The 22,565-nt window shown below is 44.1% G+C and overlaps 1 protein-coding gene across 4 annotated transcripts in view; it reads left to right on the forward strand.

Annotated features, from left to right (window-relative positions):
• PDXDC1 (pyridoxal dependent decarboxylase domain containing 1) overlaps positions 1–22,565 on the forward strand; it is a 140,167-nt gene that overhangs the window by 99,802 nt on the left and 17,800 nt on the right. For 2 of the 4 annotated variants that reach the window (XM_058680329.1, XM_012927459.2), the window contains 10 exons: positions 6,320–6,393; positions 6,941–7,006; positions 9,307–9,387; positions 11,322–11,468; positions 12,510–12,699; positions 14,114–14,182; positions 16,303–16,381; positions 20,733–20,817; positions 22,028–22,076; positions 22,211–22,312. In XM_058680329.1, coding sequence (XP_058536312.1) covers positions 6,344–6,393; positions 6,941–7,006; positions 9,307–9,387; positions 11,322–11,468; positions 12,510–12,699; positions 14,114–14,182; positions 16,303–16,381; positions 20,733–20,817; positions 22,028–22,076; positions 22,211–22,312 — 918 coding nt within the window. In that variant the 5' untranslated portion in view covers positions 6,320–6,343. The remainder of the gene's footprint in view (positions 1–6,319; positions 6,394–6,940; positions 7,007–9,306; positions 9,388–11,321; positions 11,469–12,509; positions 12,700–14,113; positions 14,183–16,302; positions 16,382–20,732; positions 20,818–22,027; positions 22,077–22,210; positions 22,313–22,565) is intronic. The other 2 variants (XM_058680330.1, XM_058680328.1) reach the window with 1 other exon arrangement.

Below are 22,565 nucleotides of genomic sequence, written 5' to 3' on the forward strand. Positions count from 1 at the left end.
TGGGGCTGACACTGTGGCGGAGCTGGTGAAGCTCTGTCATCCCATGTAGGTGCCCGTTTGGGTCCCAGTTATTCCACTTCGTGTCCAGCTCCCTGCTCCTGTGCCTTAGCAGCAGAAGATGGCCCACATGCATGGGCCACCTCTGCCATTCTAATAAATAAAATGAATGTTTGAAGAAATACTGAATCAATTTCATCAACTAGCAGAATCAGCCATAGCTGAAATACAGCTCGTAAATGTGCTACCTGATGAGACATAAAGCTATTTTGCTAAACCAGCCACCTGTCTGTTTTGTAATTAGGAAATGTGTGTGTATCTACACACACTGTGAAGCTTTTCTGCAATACTTAAGAAAAATAGTGTAATTGCTATAAGCATCTTTAAGGGATCCAGAGTGAACAAAGCTTCTAGGCATGTAGCCCTTCTGGGTTCTGTGTGGGTCGCAGCATCGCTTCCCAGAAAAGCATTTGAAAGCTGCACATTCAAGTATTTGTGATATGGTCTGGCTTGCTGAGGGACTGTAGGAAATAGGGAGGAAACAGACTACACGCCAACTGGCCTCAGAAGTGGTGGTTGGAGTCTGTTGAATTCTCTTTTAACAAAGGAGTCTTTTCCCAGAAGTTGTTTCTAGAAGGCCCAGATTTTTATAATCATTTTACGTATTAACTAAATAAGGACAATATGTTCAGGTATGTTTATAGATAGGAAAAAGAAATGTCTTGTTGAAGTCCTGTGTGATCTTTGGGAATTAAGTTGGATGCAGCAGGTGGCACCTGCCCTGAAGGTGCACTGCTTTCAATTGCTGTGTTGTCTTAGTTTACCTTATAACTCAAACAGCCACCGTCACAGGCATTTCATAGGCTTCGCTACATGGAATAATGGTTTTAGATCTGAAGTAAACATGTTAGTTAAGGATAGGATAACTACATCCTGATTTGCACAGACCATCCCAGTTTGTACTTTTTACTCTGGCTTAATTATTCACTGGAGCCCTTTTCACCTGTGAAGCTGTGGTTAAGCACCTGAATTGAGGCTGTTACAGAAATAGACTAGAAAGTCATCTTTTTTTTTCTAGATTCAAACATTAAGTGAGGATTATCTTTGAAATTAAACCTTAGTTCCCCTTTAGAAAGATTTATTTGAAAGACAGAGTTGCAGATAGAGAGGGAGAGACAAAGGGAGAGAGATTTTCAACTCACTGATTTCACTCTCAGATGGCACAGCAGTCAGATTTGGGGCAGACTGGAGCCAGGAGCTACAGATTCCGTCCAGGTCCCCAACTGGATGGCAGGGCTCAGAGGCCATCTGCTGCTCCTTCCCAGGCATCTTAGCAGGAAGTTGGATCAGAAGCAGAGTAGCTGGGAGGCAGTTTGCTATACTACAGCTTTCGTGCCTGAATCTGGTTCTGATTACATTTAGAGTAATAGAGATGAAATTCTAACTGTAAGGCGTTCTGTGATCAGGGGTTAGGCAGGAAGGATTGCATGTGAAGCAAAATGCTTGGAACACAGTGAGCAAGCAGGTGTAGGAATTACTAACTGAATACTTATTGAATACTCTATTCCACACGGATACTGTACTCTTCCTATGACCTAAAATACTGGGGTGTGTTTTTCCCTTGGTATTGTAAACAGACTCCTCCTACTTAGTAAATAATACACATCATGAAAAAGTTTAGTTCTTCACACTGTCTGGCTGTAGCTCTGCTGTGTTTATTAACATTGATCACACAGCATCATTGTCTAGCACTATCGCAGCTACCAACGATATGAATGTGACTAACCTCAAGCTTATGGAAGCATAGTTTTTAGTTTTAAGGGACTAATGCATAAATATAGTTTTAGAGCATTTTTTAACTTAGTGTGCATTACATAGATTATGCTACAGCTGAAAAATGTTATTTTGGATTATCCAATTAATGCAACAAGCATATGAGGGTCTACAGCATTGTAGTCATAGCACAGTCACAATTTGTCCACCTTTAATCAGAAGTGCTACTTTCCTACTCAGCACCTTGTACCCTTGGCTCACCTCCTAAAAAAGGAGTAGAAGGGAGGGCCACTTTAATGCGAGTCAAGTCTGGTCAAGGTGTGTGTTCTCCAAGAGGCTCACAGAGAGGATTGTGAAACTAGTGGCCGAACAGATCTTCCATCTGCTGGTTTACTCCCAGTGGCTGTAGCAATGGCCAGAGCTGAGCGGATCCAGAGCCAGGAGCTTTTCCTAGGTCTCCCATGTGGTTGCAGGTTTCCACAGCTTTGAGCCATCCTTTGCTGCTTTCCCTGGCTGCAAGTAATGAACTAGACTAGCCAGGACATGAACCAGTGCCCATATGGGATGCTGGCAAGTGCAAGGTGAGGATTTAGCCACTGAACCATCGTGGGGGCCAATACATGTGTTTATAAAATTATATTCATTCAAAACTTTTTTGAAAAAAAAAAGTGTTTTATTGGGAAGGCAGATTTACAGAGAAAGAAGAGACAAAGATTTTTCCACCCCTGGTTCACTCCCCAAGTGACTGTAACAGCTGGAGCTGAACTGAGCTGAAACCAGGAGCCAGGAACTTCTTCCAGTCTCCTTCATGGGTGTAGGGTCCCAAGGACTTGAGTCATCCTCTGCTGCTTTACCAGGCTGTAAGCAGAGAACTGGATTAGCAATAGACAGCCAGGACATGAACCCATATGGTATGCCAGGGCGTGCAGGTGGAGGATTAGCTTGTTGAGCCATGGCACAGCAGCCTCAAAAGTGGCTTCTGAACTGTGATGGCCCCAGCACAGTTGCCTAGTGGCTAAAGTCCTCGCCTTGAATGCGCCGGATTCCCATATGGGCGCCTGTTCTAATCCTGACAGCCCTGCTTCCCATCCAGCTCGCTGCTTGTGGCCTTGGGATAATAGTCGAGAACAGCTCAGAGCCTTGGGACCCTGCGTCTACATGGGAGACCCGGAAGAGGCTCCTGGCTTCGGATTGGTTCAGTTCTGACCATTGGGGCCACTTGGGGAGTGAATCATTGGACGGAAGATCTTCCCTCCCTCCCTCCCTCCCCCTCCTCCTTCTCTCCCTCCCTCCCCCTCCTCTTTCCCTCTCCCTCTCTCCCTCTCCCTCCTCTGTATATCTGACTTTGCAATAAAAAAAACTAAAAAAAAAAAAAAAAAAAACTTAAAAAATAAACTGTCAAGTGATTCATCTATTCTCTGTTCTGTAGGAAAAAATGTTGTGTTGCACTGAAAGAAAGGCAATAGATTGATACCTACTTTGGCTTACCTTTTTTTCAGGGTGGATGATAATCTCAGAATTGAGCTCATTTCAAACTGTTGATCCCATAAGAGGAATAAATTTTTTTTTTTTTTTTTAGTTTAAATTATGTAGTTGAAAGGCCAGATGACAGGCTGAGGAAGTGAATCATCCACTGATTTTCCCCCAAAGCCTGTACCCAGTAGCTCCATCCGGGTCTCCTGTGGGTGGCAGGGGTCCACATGTTTGGTTTTTCTTTTTCTGTGACTAGCAGGGATCTAGGTCAGCTGGGATTTGAGTTGCTGCTGTGATGTGAGATGCTAGCACCTTCATGCTCCGTGCCATAGTGCTGGCCGAAAAATCACACCTGTTAGAACTCTGAGTCCCGTCTTAGAGAGCACGTAGTCTGTTTCTGGGAGCAGAGCCCTGCTGGAAAGATGGTCATAAAGCAGTTCACAGTAAGGGAAGGATGGCGTCCTGACAGTAAATGGCAGTTACCGGTCAGAATGACTCACAGCTTCGAGGGTTCAGTCCCAGTATCCCCATAAATAACACCATGTTTACTAGAGGAGTCTAGATTCTTGGTTTAGAAAAAAAAATGATATTGATATCAATAGAGGAAACAAAAATAAGCACAAATTATCTTTCCATAGAGAATTTTTGAGAATTTTGGATTATGATTTAATGGATAGCTAGAGATGAGAAGCACGAGGATGTTCAGACAGGGCAGGTGTTAGAAGCATCAAGTGTGGAGGTGTGAATGCTCAGGCAAAAGGTGTTTATCCTCCATTGAACCTCCTGGCAGGGGACACATTGGAGCATCACACACAGTAGGTGAGGATGGTGAGAAACATGACCAGTTCTTAGAACCTAAGATGAATGGTCTTGATTACAGCCTGTTCTTACTCATGTCGCGGACTGAGAACAGAGACGTCTTCAGGTTGCTTTGTAATCTGTGTAGGGGTTTACATATAGGTTGTGAGTTTTGTTGAAAACACGTGTTTGAAAGTGGACTTTGCTGGATGATTACTTGGTGAGCCCTGTAGAGCGTCCGTGTGCTGCAGTGGAGTGAGCTTGGGGAGGTGGGTGTCAGGAACGCAGGGTTCCGGCACTGCGCTGCAGGCAAGTCACTTTGCCTCCAAAGTGTGAGATGAGAATCAGGAGTTTCATGCTGTATTACTTTCGATCTTGATAAAAAATTTTCTGCAAATGAAGCTCTCCATGAAACTGTGTTTTAAAAACAGAACAGAGTTACTTAAAGGGAGGTGAGGAGCTTAAAGTCCCAAAACTTCTTCCCCAAAGTTCTAAAGGCACGGAGAAGACACACCTGCAAAACATTCTCTGATTCTTGCATTGACAGAGTAGAAGTTCTTAACACATTTAATTAGGTAATGTAATACTATATGTTAAACACATTTGTTGCACATTTAATCCAGAGGAGATACTGGTGCAATTAAAAAACAGCAACAACCCTGGGCCTCCTTGTCAGGACACTTGAAGAGTGAAAGGCATACAAGAGGTTCTGTGGCTTTTGCTAAAAGCAAAGCTCATACTATGTAGAGATTCAAGGCAACAACTTTGATCCCTAAAAACCACTGCAGAAAGTAAGAATGTTGAACCTGTATGTTTTAATTCTGCAAGATTTTTTAAATATTGTGAAAGTTACAAAAATGTGTAAACTTAGAAGATCTTCCCACCCCTGCCTCCAACTGCCCGGCTTCCCAGTTCCCTGGTCTGGGAGGGGTCACCCTCACCAGCTTCCCCCTACCAAGAGGCTGTGTTAATAGCAACACTGGTAGATTGGGGAATGAACTAGTTTCCTCTGACTGCTATTTAGCATGATCCCAAAATGGGTGGCTGAAAACAGTGGACATGTATTCTCTCCCAGGTGTGAAGGACAGAAATTTGAAGTCAGTCACTGGGTAGAAATCAAGGTGTTGACATTGGGTTGAAATTGGGTCTATTCCAGTCTGTAGGATGCCTGTCCCAGCACTGAGTCTGCCAGCATTCCTCGCCTGAGGGCCTCATTCCAACATTCAAAGTCAGCATCTTTTCGTTGCCCTTTACCTGGTGCTCTGTGTGGAGGGTCTCCCTCTGCCTCTGTCAGGCAATGACAGTATTGCACTGGTGTGGATAATTTAACCTGATTTCATGTAGGATTTTGCTGTCTAAGAAAGTGTTAACAGATACTAGACATTAGGAGCTTTTCCTGGGGTGGGTTTCCTTTTTCAGTCTACTACAGCGGTTCAACAATATACTGCATACACCTTTTTGGACCTTGCTTCTGACGATGACAAGTTGGAATGACTTAGAGGGTCCATTAATTTGTAACTAGGTAAATAAACTATGATACATTTTAAGAATAGAGTATGGTAAAATGGGCACACTGACATGGAACTGTGTTACCAGTAGGAAAAAGCAAGCTGCAGGGTACATGAATAAGGTGAAAATTTGGAAACAGATATATCACACTTTAAAGTGGCTTCTCCAGAGTGTGAAACTAGAGGACTTTCCCTCCCCCTCCCACCCCACCCCTGGCTGCGAGATAGGGAGTGGTGTGATCTATATTTAAAGGTAAAATAACTGGGCCTGGTGCAGTAACCTAGTGGCTAAAGTTCTTGCCTTGCATGCACTGGGATCCCATATGGGTGCTGATTCATGTCTGAGGTGCTCCACTTCCCATCCAGCTCCCTGCTTGTGGCCTGGGAAAGCAGTCAAGGACAGCCCAAAGCCTTGGGACCCTGCACCCACCTGTGAGACCTAAAAGAAGCTTCTGGCTCCAGGTTGGCTCCGCTCCGGCCACTTGGGGAGTGGACTGGCGGCTCCAGCCAGGTGGCAGGGGAGTGGCTCTGCCTAGTGTTTGGAGGGCGCTGGATAGGAAGCCAGGCAGCCAGGACTCCAGTGTGAGCTGCTAGTGTCCCGGGTGATGGCCTAACTGCATCACAGTATTGGCCCTATTTTATGTAAAATGTTTGTGTTGAAGTATTTTAGTCTCAGAAGAAAATGGATTTGGATTTTATTTTTTTCTGGATAAAATATGTTGCAAATGTAATTGAGGATGATTAAAGTTTACTTTTGGTTTGTCTCCTAGATAGCAGACCCAACATTAGCCGAAATGGGCAGAAACCTGAAGGAAGCAATGAAGATGCTAGAGGACAGTCAGAGGTGAGTGGGACGGAAGAGGCCTGAGGGCCGTCTGCCCAGCCAGCCTGCCTGCCGGCCTGCCGTGGACCTGTGGCCTACTGTCCACGGCTCCGCCTGCCTTCCGCTGACGGCACCTCTTGGCTCTGGAAAGTCACAGCCTCAGCAGGCTTAAAAATGGCTGTTCACTTTGGGGAGAAGGCACTCTGTAAGTAAAGGATTTTTAAATTGAAGGAAGGACATGTAATTTTCGCTTCTATTACAAGTTTCATTTACTTACTAATATATTGATTTGAACCTATAAATAGTTCTTACTGTAGATTCAGGTCATACAGAGCATTAGCTAACCAAGAAATAAGTTGAAGTAGTTTTTTGGTTTTTTGTTTTTTGGGTTTTTTTTTCCACTTGTTTTTCTTTCTTTCATGAAATTCAGACTACACCCAAAACTCGGGGGGTGAAGTCAATGGAGTAGATGTGTTTTTAGGGTAGACGGTGTGGGCGTGTGTTTGCATGTTGCAACGTTAAAAGTTGACTGTGATGAAATAAACAGCTTTTGTCTCCCTCACCTTAGAAGAACAGAGGAGGAAAACGGAAAGAAGCTCATAGTGGAGGATATTCCAGGGCCACTCCCGGGCAGGTAGGTAACAGTGGAGAAACAGTCCCTTTGTTGCGATTGGATTTTTCTTAAATCAGGATTTTACCATTGTTGATTTACAGTTTTAATGAGTACAGAGCACATTTAAGTAGAGCCATGTGGAGTGTGCTGTTAGAAACCCAAAATGCCATTGCTCATTGGTGACACTGCCTTGCCAGACAACTTCTCTCCCTGTCCCATTCAGATTTTCTTTTTATTTGAAAGGGAGAGTTACAGAGGTTAGAAGGAGCTCGATCTTCCATATCGCCAGTTCATCTTGCACATGATCACAACCAGCTGTGGAGCTGGGCCAGCGCAAAGCCGGGAGCCTCTTCAGGTCTCCTGTGTAGGTGTGGGAGCTTGAGCACTTGGGTCATCTGCTGTTGCTTTCCCAGGCATGTTAGCAGGGAGCTGGAGCCAATGTGGAGCAGTCGGGACTCGAACCAGCACCCATATGGAATAGTGGTGCCACAGGCAGAAGAAGCCTGCTGTGCCTTTGTGCCAATTCCCCTCTCCTTCCATCTGGAATTTAATGCAACTTCGTGGCTCACAGGCAATGAATCTGTTGATATTTACAACTGGGTTTTCACACTTAAAACCTGTAATCTATTTGGTAGACAGCTTTATTGTAAGATCTTAATTTAATTACATTTGTGATTTTTATAATGCAGAAAATTCCAACAATATAATCTTTATTACTGGCAGAGTGATTTTTTTTTTTTCTTTTTGGCCACCTAATCTAATCTCAAAAGTCTTTGTGGTTTGGGCTTGTAGGGAAAATATGAGGAAAATAGGTGACAGAAATTTTCACAGAATGTTCGTCTGGAATTAAAGTCACTGCACAGGTTCTTGCAATAATTTTTTTTTTATAACCAGGAAACTGTATATGGTAAACAGTACAACTCCCTTAAATTGTCCTTTGACCTTAACGTAAACTGTGTAAGATTACAAAAGAAAGGCATGGAAGAGGGACCATAGTGGGCCAGTAAACACACCCAGATACTAATATTTTTAAAAAGTTACTCCTGCTTATAGCCTTAGTGGTACCCATTTGAAACCCTCTTGGTGTAAAATACTTTGAACAACTCGGTACAGGAAGCCAGTCCTGCGGTCTCTACCTGAGCTATGATTCTCAGATTGAGGGCGGATTAAAGCCGCTGGTCTGGTGGCTTCGCACGTAAGGCTCACGTCCAACACTGAGGCTGCAGCGTTCTACGGCACTGCGCTCGGCCAGCACCTGGTGTGCCTCAAGGGCTCCTGCCTGTCCTAAACTCTGTGGTGTCCAGAGCGAGCGCCCCTGTCACTTGTTGGTCAGCACCATGGGTTTTGGGGACATTGTTTTGACATTATTTCTTTTTTGAAGGAGAAAACATACTAGTCATAATCTGACTAATGGAAGAATGATATTTTTACATGACACCTGTCATAAGTTGCCTTGCCTGCCTTTGCTCACTGTTTTAGGCATTTGCGTGCTTGAAGTTTCACCCCACGTAATGAGCAGTTAGAAGTAAATGTTTAGGATTCAAGCCAATTTCAAGTGTCCTGGCTTGGGGAAGAGCTGGTAGTAAGTGCCACTTGTTGTATTACATAGTTAAGTGTGTCCAGACAAGACTCCTGCGGAAGAAAACCAGATATACCAGCTCCAAACACCCATGGTGCTTCTGTAAGCTGGTAGCGTCTTACAAGGACAACATGTTGATTAGACACTCTGTCCTCCAGTAGAAAATTCAGATGAACCAGTTTACAAAAATACTGCTGGAGTAAGACTGGTAATTTTTTTAAAAAGATGACTTAATTAATTTATTATTTATTTGAAAGGAGGAGTGACAAAGAAGTTACATTCACTAATATTCCTCCAAAGACAGTAGAAACCGGGAACTCCGTTTGCATCACCTAAGGGTGGCAGGGGTTCAGTTGCGTGGGCATCTTGGCTGTCTTCCATGCACAGCAACAGGATGCTGAGTTGGAGGCAGAGCGTAGGGGACACAGAACAGGATGCTGGCTCTGCACGCAATGGCTTTATAACCCTTGTGCCAGCTCCTGACTAGTGAAGCTTTTACAAATCAAACTCCTATTCGGGTAAAATGAATTAGTCACAAGAATTCTGTTTAGAATTTGGGGTTTGTTTTTAGGAATGTGTAAACTATCTCAAATACCTCTTTCTCTTATAGCAACTCAACTAAAAAAAAAAAAAAAATTAATGGCCAAAGCTAGTTTGAGTGGGAGAGATGGTGGCAGAGTGGTAGATTGATAGTGGTTGTGTCACCCTTTCCACCGGTCGGCTAACTCTCTGTCTTCTGCAGCGGGCAGGATATGGTGAGCATCCTCCAGTTGGTTCAGACCCTGATGCACGGAGAGGAGGAAGAGGAGCCCCAAAGTGCTCGGTAATAGAGACTGGCTGGAGGCAACAGCTGCCATCCCAAAGTTCATGTGCTGTTTTTCTTTTTCTTTTCATCCTTCTGATTTATTTATTTTTTATTTTTAAGATTCCTTTATTTGAAAGTCAGAGAACTAGGGCTTTCATTCATTGGTTCCCTTCCCAAGGGTCTGTAATGGCCAGGGCTAAGCTAGGCAGAAGCCAGGAACTTCTTCCGTGTTTCCTATATGGGCCAAAGCCTAGGGTCATGCCATGCTTCACTGCTTTTCCAGGTGCAGCAGTAGGGAGGTAGATCAGATGTGGAGCCCCTCTATGGGATACTGGTGTCACAGGCAGTTATCTCTGTCCACTTTGCCACTTCCGGTCCAGTTCATGTGCTCCTGGTGTTGGCAATGGTTGCATTCTGAGGGACTGCTGCTCACATAAGAAGCCATGCTTCATTAGAGTTATGCATGATCTCAAAATAGAATTCGTATTTTCTTTTCAGGAAGACGCTGTCTGTATCTGCTAAGTCTTGTAAGAGGGAGCCATTTACTACATTTACATCCTGTACGTCTTATAGTATTGTGTCTCGGAGGGAGGGGATGACCAAAGGATTGAAAAGCAAGGGCTGTGTGCTTTTCAGCCTCTGGCTGGCTTCACTTTTGTTTTTTAGGATTTATTTATTTATTTATTGGAAAGTCAGATTTTATAGAATGAATGAGAGACAGAGAAATCCACTGGTTAACTCCCCAAATGGACGCAACACTTGTAGTTGAGCTGATCTGAAGCCAGGAGCCAGGAGCTTTGTCTTCTGGGTCTCATGGGTGCAGGGTCCCAAGGCCTTGGGCCGTCCTCCTCTGATTTCCCAGGCCACAAGCAGGGAGCTGGATGGGAAGTGGAACAGCCAGGATACGAGCCGAGGAGATCCTGGGCATGCAAGGCAAGGACTTTAGCCACTAGCCTATCATGCCAGGCCCTGACTTCAGCTTTTACTGCAGCCAAGTAGATTGGTGGGAGTTCATGTTGTCTGTGAGTTGTCTGTTGTCTTATTTATTCCTGTCGATTTAGTTGCACTTTCTCCTTAATAATTTTAAATTAAAATGTTTTGAGTAACAGATTGTTCTAGTTCAAAGTCAGATGATGAGAAGGAATGTACAAAGGATTTTTTTCTTTCCTACCTTTGCCTCTCAGTTCTCTCCCTAGAGATAGTGTTGCCAGTTTCTCTGGCATGCTAGGTATGTGTGCACACTTCCATACACACACAAACAAAATGTCTGTGCACACCTTTCCAGTACAGAAGTACTGTGTACATGTTGTGTTGTGCAGCTCGATGTTTCTCTGCCTTTGTCCTGGAGTTCAGTGCCTATTCGGTACACAAGGTGCTCTCCCCTGCCCCGCTTTTTTTTTTTTTTTGACATAGATTTATGTGAAAGGCAGAGGAAGACAGACAGTGATACCCTGCCTGCTTGTTCACTCCCCAGATGCAGCTGGGGCTGGATCAGGCCAAAGCGGGCAGCTGAGACTCCCACCTGGGCGGCAGGGACCCAACTATTGTAGGAACCATGCTACCTCCCAGGGCCATCCACATGGCAGGAAACGGATTTATACTGGTTCTTTACAAAATCGTTCCTGCTAATTTTATCATGGGTCTATTTTCTGTAGCTCTTAAAAATCACCAATTTTAGCATTATTTTAAGGGGAAATCATTTAAAGAAAAGTTCATAGATTCTTAGTAAAAAAGGAAAGATGATTTGTGTCCTAGATCCTGAGTTTTTCAAGCTTTCTCTCCCCAAAAGCAGTCAAGACTTTACATGTATTGAGTCTTCTGAATTTCTGCTTTCTGAACCAGTAACTGGATTTTGAGTGCAGTGTAAACTTCTAATTTGTGTTTTAGTTCCATTTCCCATTTTATGCTTGGACTCTTAATACTTTTTTAATCTAATAAATTTTAATTAACAGAATCCAAGATATCGGAGAACAAGGGCACATGGCTTTGTTGGGACACAGCCTGGGAGCTTATATTTCAACTCTGGACAAAGAGAAGCTAAGAAAACTTACAACAAGAATACTTTCAGATACTACCTTATGGCTCTGCAGAATCTTCAGGTAAAATAATTGTGAGCCTTTACTTTCCATCAAAGACATTAGTTAGATACACAATGAGGAGATCGTTTTTGGGGAGATACACCTGGATTCAAGTTTGCCTCTTGGAAGGGTTCCTTACTTGACCTCCCCATGCCTCAGTGTCATCGGTTAAGTGGGAATAATATTCATATCTATCTCATGGAATTGTTGTAGGTGTAATGATTCCATATACTAGAAGGAGCTGAGGGTTTGAGAACGTGTAACTTTGGTAGTGCCATCCGCTCCTGGGTTTCCTATTTGGCATGTGCTAATGGAAGAAAAGCCATACTCCGACTCAAATACATTTAATCATAGTATTTCTGAACACTAATCCTAGTGTTAACTCGTGGTTTCATAGAAAGGAAACTTTTGTAAAGAAGATGAATATATGTTGTGAAGTAGAAATTTGCTGAATACTGTGGTAATCTTGGCGTTCTTACAGAAGTTGGTATTGTGTTTTCTGTGTCTCCTGGAGGATTGTTTGCCTGACCATGAACCATTTCACTTGAGAAACTTTCACTTTCAGATGTTGGGAAAGAGCCAACCTAAAACACTAGGAAGGGAAGATTTCCTCTTCTGATAAAAACCTAGTTCCTGTAATCAGTTCTCCTTCCTTCGCAAGTAGATTGTGATCAAAGCAAAATCAACCTGGCTAGTTTCTGTCATTTTGCTCTGAACATTTTAGGCGTGAAAGTCCAAGAACTATCTCTATCCACTGTCTAGCGTTATCCACTGCTGCCGTGTGCACAGAATAGGGCAGAGCCATCATCTTCAGGCTTTTTCTGTCTGGAGGACTCTTACTCACCTTGGTGGAGTTGGGTGTGGATGGAGGAGCAGCCCTTGCGCTTTCATAACTTCCAGTCTGAATGGTTGCCAGCCATCTAAGATGAGATGTTACACGTTCCTATAAACACGTCTGCCTGATCTAGGTAACAGTTTGTAAGAGTAGAAAAGAAGTGCTTCACATATAAAATCATAATTAGCCAGCTAAGAACATGTTAACATGTGAGTGTCTCTTAACAGGTATGAAAATGGCTGTGCTTATTTCCATGAAGAAGAAAGAGAAGGCCTTGCAAAGATCTGTAGGCTTGCAATCCACTCTCGATATGAGGACTTTGTGGTGGATGGATTCAATGTACTCTATAAGGAAAAACCTGTTATATATATTAGTGCTGCTGCCAGACCTGGCCTGGGCCAATACCTTTGTAACCAGGTAATGTGGCAGTGTGTGAATGTTTCAAAGAAACAGTCTTTTGAGATTTCTAGAGATTTCTAGAGCTTGTAGACTACTTTCCCTAATTCGTTCTTTTAAATACAGGTAAATTTTAAAATGAAGAATGTATTAGATGGATTTGCAAAATATTTTTTTTAATTTTCATATTTATTTGAAGGGAAGAAGATAAATCTTCCATCTGATGATTCATTCCTCAAATGCAATCCCCTGCAACAGGCAGGGCTGGGCCAGGCTGAAGCCAGGAGCCCAGGATGCAAGTACTTGAGCTATCATCTGTTGTCTCCCAGGGTGCAGATTAGCACTTTAGCACGAGGCTGCATCAGAAGCTGGCTAGTTGGGATTTTGATTGGGATGCTGTGTTATGCAGCTGTCCCAAGCAGTGACAACCACTGGGCCAAATGCCCGCCCCAGTTTTTACATGCTTTTAATTGCCCAAATACAGTCACAGCCTGCATTTTACTTTCCACATTTTAACTAGAGATGTGTATGTGTGTATATATGTAGTTGTTTTGTTTTAGGGAAATTTTTATTGGAAAGGCAGATTTTACAGAGAAGAGAGACGAAGACCTTCTGTCTGCTGATTCACTCCCTAAGTGGTCGCAACGGCCAGAGCTGAGCAGATCCAGAGCCAGGAACCTCTTCTGTGTTTCCCCGATAGGTGCAGGATGCCAAGGTTTTTGGAACATCCTCCACTACTTTCCAAAGCCAGAAACAGTGAGTTGGATGGGAAGTGGAGCAGCCAGGATGCAACCCAGCACCCTTGTGGGATCCTGGTGCATGGCAAGGCGAGGATGAACCACTAGGCCATTGTGTCGGACCCACATATTTTTGTTTTTTGTAAGATTCATTTGTTTATTTAAAAGGCAAAGTTTTGGAGAGGGAAAGGAGACAAGACAGAGCTTCCATCTACTGGCTCATTCTAAATGGCCACAGTGGCCCAGCTCAGGCTGAAGCCAGGATCCAAGAGCTTATTCCACGTCTTCCACATGGGCACAGGGGCCCATGTGCTTGGGCCCGCTTCTGCTGCTTTTCCAGGTGCATTCACAGGGAGCTAGGTGGCAAGTAGGACAGCTAAGGCTCCATCCAGCACCGATACAGGATGCTAGTACTACAGAGAGAGGCCATCTTTCTCTTGGAAAATGTTTTGTTATAGTATATTCTAGAATATACCGGAGATAGACACTTGTACTATTCAAAAATCTTTTGCATTATATCCTCTCACCCTATTTTTTTGTTTAACTTTGTAAATATATGTAAACATTATTTAAAATATTGTTAAGCGCTCCTCAGGAGAGTTTTTGTGAGTCACTGTGCCTCGTCTCAGAGCCTTTCACAGTCACGTGTACGTGGGGTGGCAGAGATCTTTGATGTCAAGTTGTGTGTCTTCTTGCAGCTCGGCTTACCCTTCCCCTGCTTGTGCCGGGTGCCCTGTAACACGATGTTTGGATCCCAGCACCAGATGGTGAGTTTTCCTTTTGGCTTGTGAAATAATCCAGACTTGTGTTTTGAAGCTGTGTTTTCCTTGTAGCTGACTGTTTTAGTTTTGGCATTGTCTGATCCGTGCTTCAGTGTTGGAACTTCCTTGAAGGTGGGTGTGTCTGTAGGTCAGGAACACCTGGCTTGTAGGGAATCTTCCAGTCACCACATATAACACTTGCTTTAGGTAGGAACACAGAAGCCCAATTAATACCAGAAATTCCTTCTATAGCTCTTCTCCCCGCCTCCCTTTGAGGGTGTTCCCGTCCACTGGTTCACTCTCATTGATGGCTGTAATAGCTGAGCCTGGCCTGAGACAAGGGCCAGCAGCAATGAGTCTCTCACATGGGTAGCAGGAACCCCGTAATTACTGGAGCCATTGCCACTGCTTTCCAGTGTCTGCATTATCAGGAAGCTGGAGTCAGGAACCGGGAGTCAAGACTAAACATTCCATTGTGGGACACAGGTCCCACAGCCAGTCTCAACAGCCAGACTAAAGGCTTCTATTAAAACTCTTGCCTAAGCTGGCACTGCCGCCTGGATTTATGCATAGGCATATTGTGAAAATGAGGTTCCTCATTGTAATCCTGGAATTGAGTTCCGCTTATTTTTACACAAGCAGCTAGCTGGTAAACCTCTCCTTTCTGAAGCCATAAGGAAAAGGGATAGATTTGGGGGCTCTGAATTTTTGTTTTCAAGGCAGTTTCATTTTCTGTTTGAAATACATTAAAGAATAATGATAGACATTTTTTAAAAATTGCATTGAAGGTGTTGAGAGTACATTCTCTTTAAATGTGAATGTTTGAAACTAGAGAAATGTTGGTCTTGCACATGAGCAGGTTTGCTTGAATCTCTAATGATTTTTTCCATTTTGTCTTTATTTATTTTTAAAGGTCTGTTTGTTTATATTGTAAAGGCAGATCAGATTTACAGAGAGGAGAGACACAGAGTTAGATTTTCCATCCTCTCTGGTTCTTTCCCCAAATGGCCACAACAGCCAGAGCTGAGCTGATCTGAAGCCAGGAGCCAGGAGCTTCTTCTGGGTCTCACATGGGTGCAGGGTCCTGTGGTTTTGAGCCATTCTATACTGCTTCCCCAAGGCAAAAGCAGGGAGTTGGATGGGAAGTGGAGCAGCCAGGACACGAACCGGAACCCATATGGGATCCTGGTGCATGCAAGGTGAGGATTTAGCCATTGGGCCATTGTGCTGGGCTTTCCAATTAGTCCTTTTTTTTTAAAAAAAAAAAAGATTTATTTATTTTTATTACAAAGTCAGATATACAGAGAGGAGGAGAGACAGAGAGGAAGCTCTTCCGGCCGGTGCTACGCCGATCCACAGCCAGAAACCGGGAACCTCTTCCGGGTCTCCCACACAGGTGTAGGGTCCCAAGGCTTTGGGCTGTCCTCGGCTGCTTTCCCAGGCCACAAGCAGGGAGCTGGATGGGAAGTGGAGCTGCCGGGATTAGAACCGGCGGCCATATGGGATCCCGGGGCTTTCAAGGCGAGGACTTTAGCTGCTAGGCCACGCCGCCGGACCCTCCAATTAGTGTTAAAGGAAGAGTTTAGTTTGCCTGCCTGTCTGCCTGCCTGCCTGCCTGCCTGCCTGCCTGCCTTCCCTTCTTTTTTTAAATAAGAGCTTGATTTTTACATTGTGGCTAGAAACATTGTTAAAAACTGACATGAGAGGACCCAGTATGGTAGCCTAGTGGCTAAAGTCCTCACCTTGCACGCACTGGAATCCCATATGGGTACCAGTTCGTGTCTCAGCTGTCCTGCTTCCTATCCAGCTCCCTGCTTATGGCCTGGGAAAGCAAGACCCTGCATGCGCATTGGAGACTCAGGGGACGCTCCAGGCTCCTGTCTTCGGATTGGCTCAGCTCCAGCTATTGCAGCCACTTGGGGAGTGAATCATTGGACGGAAGATCTTCCTCTCTGTCTCTCCTCCTCTCTCTATATATGTGACTTTGCAATAAAAAAAAAAAATCTTTAAAAAGAAAACTGACATGAGAGTCTTAATTTGAAAGTTATGTTTCCTCTAAGTCAGAATTTTTCATTGTGTAACTCTTGTGTGGATTGCCTCATGTTTTCATGGTTTGTTGTTTCCAGGATGTTGCCTTTCTGGAAAAGCTGATTAAAGAGGATGTAGAAGCAGGACGACTGCCTCTGGTGCTTGTTGCAAATGCTGGTAGGTTTTATGGGCCTGAACCTGGCATTGCAGTTCAGCAGGGGATTGTTGTGCAGGGAAGATAGTCCTCGTTGGGGTGGGAAGTAGGGCAGTGAATTAGCTCATTACATTTAATTGTTGAATTGTTAAGGCAATCAGTGTGTGTATGAGAAAGACTTCATTGAAGTTGTAATTTGTGTCTTCATATACTTTTCTAAGCAGAATTTTTTTTAAATATGATTTATCTTTATTTTTTTTAAAGATTTATTTTATTTTTACTGGAAAGTCAGATATACAGAGAAGAGGTGATTCACTCCCCTAGTGACCGCAACGACTGGAGCTGAGCCAGTCCGAGGTCAGGAGCCAGAAGCTTCCTCCAGGTCTCCCACGCGGGTGCAGGGTCCCAAGGCTTTGAGTCGTCCTCGACTGCTTTCCCAGGCCACAAGCAGGGAGCTGGATGGGAAGCAGGGCTGCCGAGATTAGAATCAGCACCCGTATGGGATCCCGGGCATTCAAGGCGAGGACTTTAACCACTAGGCTATTGTGCTGGGTCCTCTAAGCAGAATTTTTAAACGCACACTTAAATAACTACCTTCTGCATAGGTCAACTGTCACTTTCTGCTCCATTTTACTGCTGTATTTATGTTGTACGTGGAAGTGCAGGGGCTGGCGCCATTTAGACTTATTAGGCTAAATCCTCCGTCTTCTGCATTGGCATCTCACATGTGGGCCAATTAGAGTCCCAGCTGCTCCACTAAATCCAGCTCCCTGCGTATGGCCTGGGAGGGCAGCAGAGGACAGCTCAAGTCTTGCACCCACCTGGGAGACCCAGAAGAAGCTCCTAGCTTCATCAGCTCAGCTGCAGCTGTAGAAACCATGTGGATAGTGAACTGGTGGATGGAAGATCCCTTCGTCTCTGTAACACAGCCTTTCAGATTAAAGTAATATTTTTTTAAAATGGAGAAAACATGCAGAAAAGAACATGACAGTTAATTAAGTGATGTAGAGATAAGGAAGGAAAAACTAAGGCTGTCTGGGTCTCATGCCTGTGGACAGACGTGAGAGCTGCTGCGGCCAGGTCATGAGCCTGGCCCGACGGCTGGCTTCTTATCCAGAGCAGCAAGCAATGCAAATTACATTTGAAATGTCATTTATAATTACATTAATAAGCATGGAGAGTTTATGAACAGAAAATGAGAGTGTTGTTGAGGGAAATTAACGAAAACCCAGATATGAAATGATATGCCATATGCCTGGGTTGGAAGGCGATTGGTAATTAAGTTTTCTCCACACTAATATATTGATTTGTCTCAGTCCCTGTCAAAACATCAGTGGACTTCAGTTTTTTGTAGAGATTGATAAACTGATTCCATAGTATGCATGGAAACACAGAAGATGTAATAACTGAAATATTTTTGAAAAAGAAATTTTAGACACATTACCCTATGTAACTTTAAAATAGCCCATAAATCTGCAACTAATCAAGACTGTGAGAGGCATCAACGAATCGAAAATTTAGAAATGGACTCGTGACCTATCTGGTCAGTTGATGTTTTTATAATGCCAGGGTAGTTCAAGGAAGAACCCCCGGTGTTTCCCACCAGTGCCCTTGGATAATTAGATGCACAGTGGAACAAGGGCCTGTGACCTCTGACCTCTATCTCATTCTGCATGGTAAAGTCCAAAGTGGTTCACAGACGTAAAACAGAAGATGGTATGACTTCTGCAAGAAGACGTAGGGGGCTGTCTTCACTGCCTTGAATTAGAACACAAAAAACATGAACCACAAATTTTTGACTTCATTACAGATGAAGTGCTTTTGCTAATTTATTTTTTAAAAAACTTGTTAAAATGAAAAGCAAACTACAAATGGGAGAAATATTTGCCAAAATTTGTCTCTCTAAAAAAAAAAAGATACTATTTACTTAAAAGAGTGAGAGATTGTCCATCTGAGTGACTCCCTAACTGGCTACAGTGGCTGGGCTTGGCCAGGCCGAATGCCAGAGCCTGAAACTCCAGATCTCCACGTAAGTGGTGAGAGTCCCAATAGTGGGGCCATCCCTTGTGTATTAGCGGGGAGCTGGATTGCAAGGGGTGTAGCCAGGTCGTTCACATGGCATGCCAGTGTTGCAGGAAGTAGCTCAACCCGTGTCAGAACACTGGCTGCCTTGGCTGACGGGATAGTTCATCTAACAAGTCTTCCACCTCGCAGCGCTGGCATCCGACATGGGCACTGGTTCATGTCCCAGCTGCTCTGCTTCTGATCTAGCTCCCTCTTGTGGCCTGGGAAAGCAGCAGAGAATCCTCCATGGGCTTGAGTCCCTGTATCCACATGAAAGGCTCCTGGCTCCTGGCTTTGGATCAGTTCAGCTCTGATTTGTGCAGCCATTTAGGGAGTGACCCAGTGGATAGAAGACCTTTTTCTCTCTTCTCTTTGTATATCTGCCTTTCTGATAATAAATAAATCTTACGAAAACAAAAGCCTGGCTTGTTGGCCTAGTGGCTATAAGTCCTTGCCTTGAACACACCTGGATCCCATGTAGGCACTGGTTGTAGTCCTGGCAGCCCTGCTTCCCATCCAGCTCCATGCCTGTGGCCTGGGGACCCTGCACCCACGTGGGAGACCTGGAGGAAGCTCCTGGCTTTGGATCAACTCAGCTCTGGCTGTTGTGGTCACTTGGAGAGTGAATCATCAGATGGAAGATCTTCCTTTCTGTGTCTCCTCCTCTCTGTATATCTGACTTTGCAATAAAAAATTAAACAAATCTTAAAAAAAAGTGAAACACTGGCCCCCCCAAACATTTTTCTAACCAAAAAACTTATATCCAAAATGTATAAAAACTTCACCTCTGTAGTAAGGAGATAGTACAGTTTTTAAAATGAATGAAAGATTTGGACAGTTCACCAAATAAAATGTATAAATGTCTAAGTACTTGCAAAATCTTAATAACATTATTCATTAGAGAAATACAAATTTAAGCCACAATGAAATACATTTATGTCTATTAGAATGGTTTGAATAAAAAACACAGAACCAGGCCTGGCTCAGTAGCCTAGTGGCTAAATCCTGCCAAGCTTTTTGGGCCGTCCTCTGCTCTTTCCCAGGCACATTAGTTTCAGAACTGGAGCAGCCAGATCTCAAACCCTGCCCTTGTTGGATGCTATCATTGCAGGTGGTAGCTTAACGTGTTGTGCCATAACTCCAGTCCCTGCCTCTCTGCCTTTCAGGTAAATACAAATGCTCTAACAGCACACGTCATTTTGAAAATAAAATTGAAAGATTTTACTTTATCTGACTTTAAAAACAAAGATAATCAAAACTCTATAAGAATAAGCAAAGAAAAAGAGAATTGAGAAGTAGGTTCATGTGACAGATAGGTGACTATGGGGCTGCAGTTGGCTTTTGACTGCCTTACAGTCACCACAGTAGACATGCCAGGGGGTTAGTCAGCAGCCACTGCCGAGAAGTATGAACTAGGGTCTGAATGTGGCCTGGTCACTAAAACCCAGCACTATGCATAAGGCGTCCTGTGGCATAGCCTGGACACTGGCATTGAGTCTTGTTTCAAGTAAGCTGCATTTCTAAGTTTGTTCATTTTGTTTTGTTTGGTTTGGGTGAAGGATAAAATTTTCAGCCATTTTCCTGGCATACACTTTGCAAAAAAAAAAAAATCGTGCTGTGTTTATTGAGGCAGTTCATGAGCGTTTGAAATGTTACTAATTGGGTTTTTGATAACTGGAAACTTAGTCACAGTCAGAATGGGTGATTCTGGATTTACGTTCTTTCTGAGAAGGGGTCTGCCCAGCAGCTTGTGGAGGACGAATGATCATGCGGGGTGGGAGCTGGGCTTGATATGTTGAGTGTGTTTAAACTGGCTTCAGAATGCACATAGATTCTATATTAACATCCTGTGGGACAAGAACCCAATTTCATCTATGTGTTTTTACACAGAACACACCTAAGTTAAAATACACAGTAAGTGACACTAAAATAAAAGATTGGGAAATGAAGTACCCTTCTGTGTGGTGCTAGCGTTGGATGCAAGGCATCACTCACTAAAGGAGAGAAGTACGGTGCTTCTGAGCATAGCCAAAGGAAAAGCACGGTAGAGGGTGGGTGTGGATTGACACGCTCACAGTGTTGGTGAGAGATCTGAGTGTGCTCGTGTAATGGAGGATGCACACGCTTCAAAACAGGCATAAAACAGCTTGCAAAAGTTAATCTTAAGTCAGTCCACAAAGAAGATCACAATAAGATGAGGATAAAATACTGTGCTTCCTCACAGGGAGGAGGTCGTGTCTATAAAAACCTGCATGTTGTAAAAGGACTCAAATATTTGTTCTTTCAGTATCCTTATTTGTTCTTTTCTAGGAACTGCAGCAGTGGGTCACACAGACAAGATTGGCCGTTTGAAGGAGCTCTGTGAGCAGTACAACATCTGGCTTCACGTGGAGGGGTGAGTAGGCGCTGCACTTGGGCATCATGCCAAGTGGGCGTCCAGGCTCACACTCTGCAATGAGCATTACCGATTGAGCTCTTGGGACCGCGGATAACAGAACACCCACCCCAGCGGGCTTAAGCAGAATGGGATTCCGTTGACTCATAGAACTGGAAAGACCAGTGTTAGGAACAGCTTTTGACACAATGTTAGCCATGATTCAGTGTGTGCTTCCCTTCCCTCCTCTGCTCAGGGTCACTGGGCTTGCTGGCCTCCGTGTTGGCGCTGATGGACTTTGATGTGTTGGGGCAAAGCAGCTATAAGAACTAAAGCCTTTGCATGCTCATTTTCAGTGAGGGAAAAGCCCAGCGAAGGTCTAGGGAACCAGCTCCTGTGGCCGGAGAGGGACGTTCTCTGCTAGACTAGGCTGTGTCCACCTGTGCAGTGGCTGGTGGTGGCTCCTCTAACCAAAACGTGAGATGTGATTGTGGGGATGTGTGGTTTCCCAGAAGGCCGTTGGTTGTCATTGAGAGGGCAGGGGAGAGGGTGCAGGGTAGATCCTGCCCACTGTGCCAGCCACCATGAGTGTCTTTTTTTTTTTTTCCTGTAAGACTTACTATATTTATTTGAAAGGCAGAGCTACAGATAAAGAGGGGGAGAGGAAAGAGATCTTCCATCCACTGGTTCATCCCCCAGATAGCCGCAGTGACTGGTGCTGGGCCACGCCAAAGACAGGAGCTTCTTCTGTGTCTCCCACACAGGTTCAGGAGCGATCTTAGAACTTAGGCTGCCCTTTGCTGCTTTCCTAGGCCATCAGCAGAGCACTGGATCAGAAATGGAGCAGCCAGAACTCAAACTGGTGCCTGTATGAGGCAGCACTTCAGGCGGCTGCATAATGCACTGTGCCACAGTGCCAACCCTGAGCCTTTCCTGTTTATTCGTCGGGGAAAAAAAATGGATAACCAGAAAGTAGTTGTGGTGATACATAGAGGCTAGTGTATTCATAATACCAAAGAAGGAGAGACATCCCGAGAAAGACATTTGGATTAAAATGCCTGTCCAAGGTTCTCCTGACACTTACACAAACCACAACTTCCAGTGCTGTTATGAAAGCACAGCTGAAAGACTTAGATGTCAACTTGTAGCGGTGTAGTCTTATTTTTTTCAAGTATGTACTTAGTAAGTCACAATAAATAATCAGTTCTTAGACAGGTGTTTTTTCTTCCAGCGTGAATCTGGCAACATTGGCTTTGGGTTACGTCTCCTCATCAGTGCTGGTATGTTGTTGATTTACTACCTATTAGTGTTTTTCAGAATAAACGTAAAGTCCCTCGATTCCTGGTGGCTTTGTACGGGTGCTGGGTTAAGCGTATTCTGATACTCTAACAGACAGCTCCCCTGCTTTCTGTAGGCTGCAACCAAGTGTGACAGCCTGACGCTGACTCCTGGCCCGTGGCTGGGCTTACCAGCTGTTCCTCACGTGACACTCTACAAGCATGACGACCCTGCCTTGGTGAGCGCACGGTGGGTGGGAGGGAGAAAATAAAGGAAAAAGTGAAAAATATCCTCAGTTCCATTTCTGTTACATTAAAAAAAAAATGCCACAAATGACATCACACCCCTTTATATCTTTTTGTTATAGAAATAATGAGATAATGAGTATCTTCTGAAATTTTAAATTATTTCCTTAGAGTAGATTTTCAGAAGTGGAATTACTGAGTGGAAGTATTTCATAGCTCCTAGGCTGTGCTGTCCAATAGGTTATA

The sequence above is a fragment of the Ochotona princeps genome, chromosome 24, assembly GCF_030435755.1.
Source record: "Ochotona princeps isolate mOchPri1 chromosome 24, mOchPri1.hap1, whole genome shotgun sequence".
Taxonomy (NCBI): Eukaryota; Metazoa; Chordata; class Mammalia; order Lagomorpha; family Ochotonidae; genus Ochotona; species Ochotona princeps.